Source organism: Vanderwaltozyma polyspora, genomic scaffold (assembly GCF_000150035.1).
Source record: "Vanderwaltozyma polyspora DSM 70294 KpolScaffold2000 genomic scaffold, whole genome shotgun sequence".
Lineage (NCBI taxonomy): Eukaryota > Fungi > Ascomycota > Saccharomycetes > Saccharomycetales > Saccharomycetaceae > Vanderwaltozyma > Vanderwaltozyma polyspora.
Window position 1 is genome coordinate 35,460 of NW_001834690.1, and position 7,588 is coordinate 43,047.

A 7,588-nucleotide genomic window follows, 5' to 3' on the forward strand; every position below is an offset into this window, starting at 1 on the left:
TAATTTTCATTTTCACTTTTAACCTTAGATTTCAAAATTAATGCACAATGTCAACTGGTTTGGTGGAGATTTTGCAATCTGCAGAGGATAAAAGACATACTTTGCTCACTTGGTGCATAGAAAATTATTCAAAATTGTACTCTTTAAACAATAACAATGATACAAGCAAAGTTAATGTCGCAAATACAATTTTAAATGAATTGGATCAATTCATTTGTAAAATTTCCTTATTTAGTGAAGATAACGCAGAAGTATACAATTCTCATTATATCTTTATAAGAATATCCCAACTATACTGTTTATCTCTAACTATAGTGAAGAATGAACACCCAGGTAAAATATTCGATTCTGGTGAATTATTAAATAAAATTTTATCTGAAGAAAATATTACAAACTATATCAATGATTCAACCGACAACAATAACAATAACAATAACAATCCAACGGGCACATCTACTGCTAGTACTAGCAACAAAAAATTGAAGAAAATTTACTTGTATACACCTGCAAAAGATTTGGCATGCACTATCTTAATTCAATTACATGAAATTTATGGTCACGATTTATCATCATTAGCAAGTTTAATTTTAACCACCATCTTTAAAAACTTGAAGAAATTAATGGAAAAATCGAAATATAATCATGCAAACTTTATGATTTTATTGCTGAAATTATATAATTCAATTTTAAGAAATTCAAAAAATCACAACTCTGATATTTTCACTACTTTCCAATCAAAATTTGTAAAGTTATCAAAAAATGTCTTTAGTGACATTTATAATGATAAGCAAGATTTCCCAGTAAACTTTATTTCAACCATTATAGAAATCTGGAAATTTAATTTTATTAATGACACTTTCATAAAAGACTATACAAAGGGAAACATCCTAGATACATTATATTTGAAGTTCATTGAACACGAAATTGGTATTTATGGGTTTTCTAATGATTATTCAAGATTGTTAACTTCAAAGACTTTATCAGAAATTTTATTCCATTACTATAAAGTTAAAGATTTAGTCACTTTGGATGAGATCTGGTCTTTCTATGTGAAAGTATACACAAATTCAATTTCAAGAGATGTAAAATCAGGATGTTTCGAATCGATTATTCATTTCATTTGCTTATGTTTGGCAATTGATAGTAACTTCCTCTCTGGAAGTAATTATTTACAAATCATAAGATCTCTGAGTAATATTTTAAACGAACTGGACTCAATCGACTATAAAATGGATGAATTATCCAGATCGTTAAGATATTTGAATAATGTAAACAAACTATTATTACCAAGATTAGGTGATTTATCTAAAACCGAAATTTTATTTGGTATTGTAGGAACAAATGATAGTGAAATTGCAGAGTCATCTGATGAATCGCTTTCCATTAACTGTAGCGTCAAAAATCAATGGTTAACAATTGTTCAACTGGAACTTGCTGATTCTTTAATCACGTCTTTGTCATCTTCTTTTGGAACAGAAGAAAGAATCGTTTTGAAAATGAAGGAAAAGTTATTACGATTGGCCACTTGTGATATATTCAATATTCGTATTCGTTCAATTAAATTATTAAAGAAGTTTTTCTTCAATTTTCCGGAATATTTATCTGATACCATTGAAGACTGTTTAAAATCATTAACAAACGATTTTAACTTGAAGGATAATCAGTTCATATTTAATAAGAATCACGGCAATTCCCTGCTAATCACAAATTTAATTGAAATCTCTGATAAAAATTATGTTTCTTATGAATTAATAATGAAAATCACTATTTTCGCAACAACTTTTATTAAAAAGCATACAACTTCGACACACGCAAATTTATACTATAAAGGAATCGTGTGTTGGATCTTATTGATTGGTTTAATGAATTATAATGATGACCAATATCTTGCAATGCAATCATCTCAACTATTTTTATTCTGGAAAGTTTTACTAACTCATTCATTTACTTACCATAATGAAGACGAGTTATATAAGAATTTGGAAATTAGGAACCATGCGTTAACATGCTTATTAACCTTTCTAAATAAAACTAAAGTCGACAAAGATATGGCGAGACAAATTTCGTATTTATTAACGAAATGTTCTAATTTCAACCATTCTGTAACTTTGAAATCCAAAAAGCTTGATAGTGTTCTATTAATGAATGAAAACAGAATCTTACAAATATATTTAAAAATACATGACTTTGTTAAGGCTGATTTTAATAGTTCATTATTAGTGTTGATTGTTAAGAATTTTTCGAATCCAAATCTATATACAGAAGTGTCTCATTCAATATTTTCATCCCTTTCTGGTGGTGATAAAAACTATAGATCCAAAAATGAAGGTAAAGAAGAAACTATTATGGAGACAACGGTGAATAATTTGTTACGCTTAAATGACGATTTTGCTTTTGGTTTGTCTAGTAAAGTCAACGGAAGCAATGTTTTACAATCTAGTATTAAATTATTGAAAAAAACTTCATCAACATCGGAGTTTAATATGGAGTGGAACCCAAATGACTATTATTGGTATTCTTCCTTCGAAAATGAAGTTCTGAAGCCCATCTCATCTTCTTTATCTGTTGATTATTTGGTAATGTTATATGAAAATCAAGATTTAAACACATCCGAATTCCACACCTCACCAAGAGTTACGACTTCAGTAGTCGATTCTTCAATGGATATTTTTTCTTTGGTTTTCCCATATTTGAATAACAAAATCCAATCTTCAATAATAGAAAACCTAAACTTATCGATGTTTTCAAGAACTATAACCCCATTGAGAAGGATAGCTATTGCTGCAAATGCATGTGTAGCTATTCATAATTGTTTATCTATTATTCAAGAAAGAGATCTAAGCTTGGATGAAAATGTTGGTCAATTATTGATTGACTCAATTAAAAAGATCGAATTCTACAACGACAGTTACATTACTCAATTAAAAGCTGATTGTATAGGTTTAACTATTGCCGCAATGGTCAGAAATTCTCCGGAAGAATTAAAACGTGATATCATTAAGAGGCAATCACATATTTTAATTAACAATGTTGTTGAGGTCGACGAACCTCACTTCAGAGTATTCCATGCTTTATCATTAGCATCTATCTTCAAATATAATCCTAAGTTTACTTCTTTCGAGACAATTTTGGAAGTTATTATCAGTTTAGTTAAAGATCCACACCCAGTTGTCCATTCATGGTCACTAAAGGCATTGCATATCTTACTTGAAAAACATTTGGTTATCGATATTTCAACTACAGCTAAGCTGTTGGGTATTTTGGAAAGTGTCCTAACAAATCCTTCCTTTGGTATCTATGGTTCTTCAATTTTACGTTATAATTACAACAAACAATACGATTCACATATTGTAATTAGTCAAATTATTAAAACTTTGACAGAAACTGTTGGTCCTAATATCCCTGAGCTACCCAAGAGTTCTATAGAGTCATTTAAAAACCTGACTATTAGTGGTTTACTTTCAAGCAATATTGTTTGTCAAATGTTAAGCACAAAAATCTATGAAAATATTGCAACCTTTAAGTTAGCAGGTATCATGAATGATACTTTATTTATAAGGTGTTCTATTAGGACAATTGTCGATGTTATAAATATCGGTATTGGATCCAACTATTTTAACTCCAATTTTACCTTGTCCCATGAAATTATTTCTCATACTGCAAGTTTAAAAGGCGCGTTTGAGTGCTTTAAGTTATTTGGACAATTATTCAAACTACAAAAGAAACAGTTATTTGTCAAAGACATGGATAGTTTAAGTTGGATCTACTTAACATTATACCCAGATTCTCCTTGTGTGATGCAATATTTTGTTGAATGGATTGATTATAGTGTTGAAGATGATCAGTATTGGTTTGACAAGCTTTATATGCTTTTCAACATGCCTAGATCTAAGATTTTTGATAAGTACAACAAAACTATCTCACAATTATTTAAATCAAAGGAATATAATTCTATTCAAGAGGCAAAAATAAAAGGTGAAGAAGAATTATCAATCAACGATAATATAGGTGATATATCTGAACATAAAGAGGCCGATAAAGCACAATGGCAAACAAAGCAAGTTATTCTAATTTTAATAAAGCATTCTTTGGAGCTAAGTTATAAGAATAAAAAAATATTAAATACTTTGAGTAAGCATGTTCCTGAATTAATTAGAATGGTTTGTCAGGCATCGGCAATGAGAATCAGAACTATCAAATCTTTAGGTCTTGATATTTTGAAGTATATTCTAGATATATTTTCAAAGGTTAAAGATACTGAAATACCAGAAAATTCAATTCTAAGTCAGCAAGAAGCTCAAATCATTAGTGCATTGATGCCAACGTTCAACAAAGGTACATCTCCCGATATTGTTGCGTCTGCAATCAATGTAGCCGCAGAGTTCCTTGCTTCTGGTGTTGCTCCTTTAAATAGATTGGGAAGAATATCAAGATTATTGATTGAATTATTAACTAGTTTTGACGAAAGAAGTTCATCTATTGTTGTTGGTGAATCAGTGATTATAACGCAGAAAGCAAAGAGAAAGATCGAACTTTCTTTACTAAATGCTTGGGCTGGAATGGTCCAAACTTCATTACATTCTGATAACGAGGAATTGATTACTTTTACTCAAGGCTATTGGAGTACTTTGATACCTCTTTGGATTATATCTCTTCGTGAGTATGTCATGGTTAAGTATGGTAATACCAACATCAATGGAATGAATTCAAATGATACCTTGTTAGAATCGAAGAAAACCAAATTAGAATTATACGAAGATGTTTGGTTAAATTTTGTTGAAGTATTAGGTTCTTTATTAGATTATGATCAGAACTTAATTCTAAAATGTTTGAATAAAGAGGAAATCGAAAGTTTCATGTTCATTCTTTTCTCACAATGTTTGGAAGCAATTGTAATTAATTTTGATAATCATGACGTTAAATGCAGGGTTCTTCCAGCGATTCATAACGTTTTGAATTGTAAAGTTCCGCTAACGTTGTTATTTGATAATGACGTCTATCCAGAACTTATTAACATTCTAGATAGGATTATTTTAACTGGTGAATCTGATGAAAAGCTAATTGTCGTGAATATTATCAATGATCTAATTAGTGGATATATTATTCAAAATTCTAGCCAAGAGTTGTTTTTACAAGGTATTGACAAATTGTACGAGTTGCTACGATTATTAATGAACGTTATATCTGAATTGATCCCATTCATCAAATATAATGCCGTTGTCGAACCCGGCAGTGGTAAAAAAGCATTTACCAAGGTAGACACTGAACTATTGAAAAGCGCATTTGCTGTTTTTGAATTGAATGTTAATAAATTTGATGATGTTTTTAAGGAAGATTTATACTCATGTCTACTTTTTATTATTGGACGAATTTATGAAGTTGACAACAGAAATGATATTGTCCCATTAATTTTGCCATTACTAAAATCAATTATTTATAATATTCTCCAAAATGGTACTCATGTTACATTGTTGGACGTTTTCTATGACTCTACCAAGAGTGTAATATTCAATGAATTAAGTAAGGAAAATAAAATTGCTACCATTCTGATATTGTTGACAACTGGATATAGTGGATTTTCTAGAAAGGAATTAGATTATACATCTGAATTATTACTTTCAGCTGTTAATGATCCAAATACAAGTATTGTTGCAGAACGTGGTTTACAAAGAATTTTTAACAATTCTTTAGATATGCCAAGCTGTTCTGTAATATGTTTGAATGTAATTAAGAAATGTGCCGAAGATTTTGATCAAGAGGTCTCTACAGAACAAGCTAATTTGAGGTTAAATTTAATATCAACTTTTACCAAAAATATATTTGCAAAGGATAAATCAAAATTTCAATCTGTTTTAGCATTATATTTATCATTTGTGATTTGGTTCTCAGAATTATCCACTACGGAAAACAAGACGGTTGCTAATATCATCGTAGAGTTAGTTCAACTTGATCCTGATTGTTTCAAAAATGTTGTAAATAATGTCATTACTTCAAAACAAAAGGTTAAGATTGAACAAATTGTAGAAGAAGCAACATTGGAATCTTCAAAAGTTAGAGACAATGAAAACGCTTCTGTAGCTCTAAAGAACTTTAACTGATTCTGAACAGATCTGTCAAAGGAACCTTATTTCCTGTTAATTTAAACTTTATTTAGTTGCGGTTACCATTTCTCTTTTTAGAGAGAATTGGCTTCACTTGACCGCAGGCACGTATTACGCATCTGATAGGCGTAACATCGCCATTACACAGTAGTGAAAAAATTAAAATAAATTATAATGATTGATGAGATCAAAATCAATAAAGGCATTTTAAGAACGATATAGATTATTTAGTAATATTATTAGATAGACTTTAACTAAATTAAGTATTATATTCCATAATAAGAATGAGTATATAATTATAAAAGTGTTCACCAATGAGTTATAAAGCTTTTGCTTCAGGAGTTGCTGGTATCACTGTCGGTACAGGTATTGCTTCATATTTTTTTGGTAGGTCATCGTCTCAATCAACTGCTACTCAAACATCATCACTTCCAGTTCCAGTGTCTAATTCTGATAGACCAGATGGATCTTTAACAGCTAAAGGCAGCAACATTGATCCTACTGGATTTTTCAAATATGGATTTCCAGGTCCAATTCACGACTTAGCTACTAGAGAACAGTTTATTTCTTGCTATAATAGACAAACAAGAAATCCATACTGGGTCGTTGAACATATCACTCCAGAATCTTTATCTCAACGGAATTCTGATAGAAAGAATTCCATCTTTTTAGAAGATGAGGCAATTCCAGAGAAGTTTAGAGGTAGATTGAAAGATTACTTCAGATCAGGTTATGATAGAGGTCATCAAGTTCCTGCAGCAGATGCAAAGTTCTCTCAAAATGCTATGAATGAAACATTTTTTTTAACCAACATGTCACCTCAAGTCGGTGAAGGCTTTAATAGAGATTATTGGGCCCATTTTGAACATTTCTGTAGAGGTTTAGTTGGCACTTATCAAAGTGTACGTATTGTCACTGGTCCACTATATTTGCCTAAAAAGGATCCAGTTGATGGTAAATTCAGAGTCACTTATGAAGTCATTGGTAATCCCCCAAGCATTGCTGTTCCAACCCATTTCTTTAAATTAATTGTTGCTGGAAAACCAAGAAAGATCCAAATTCATCATCAATTTCTGTCGCTGCATTCGTAATGGCAAATGATCAAATTCCTAACGAAACAAATTTAACTTCCTTGAAGTTCCTTGTTGAACTTTAAAAGAAGAACGGGTCTTGATTCCTTTCAAAAGTTTCCGAATCCCAAAAAAAAAACTATTGCAAGAAGTTAATGTCAAAAAGTTGTTCCTAAATTGCCCAAGCATTGCCCCCCCAAAAAATTTAAAGCTCCTCCCCCTCCAAATAAAAGAATAAATTTTTTTTTTTTAAATAGAATAATTAAAAATTTTTGCTATGGGGTTTCCCTTTCCAAATGAAAGGGTCCTGAAAACACTCGAATGAAAAGGATTCCCTCTAAATGGGGGTTCCCAATTTCTTTATAGATTAAACCCCGCAGAGGGCTTTTATACACGGAATAACAGCACCCATTTTTT

At 30.5% G+C, this 7,588-nt stretch overlaps 2 protein-coding genes across 2 annotated transcripts in view; both read left to right on the plus strand.

The window, feature by feature from the left end:
- Window positions 1-47: 47 nt before the first annotated feature.
- LAA1 (AP-1 complex accessory protein LAA1) lies at window positions 48-6,098 on the plus strand (the record flags this gene model as incomplete). The annotated part of the gene is made up of 1 exon (XM_001646864.1): window positions 48-6,098. One exon carries the CDS (start codon window positions 48-50, stop codon window positions 6,096-6,098), a length of 6,051 nt encoding a protein of 2,016 aa, XP_001646914.1.
- A 317-nt stretch (window positions 6,099-6,415) lies between these two features.
- NUC1 overlaps window positions 6,416-7,588 on the plus strand; it is a gene marked incomplete at both ends in the record, with an annotated part of 1,435 nt that continues 262 nt past the window's right edge. The window contains one exon of the mRNA XM_001646865.2: window positions 6,416-7,192. Coding sequence (XP_001646915.1) covers window positions 6,416-7,192 — 777 coding nt within the window.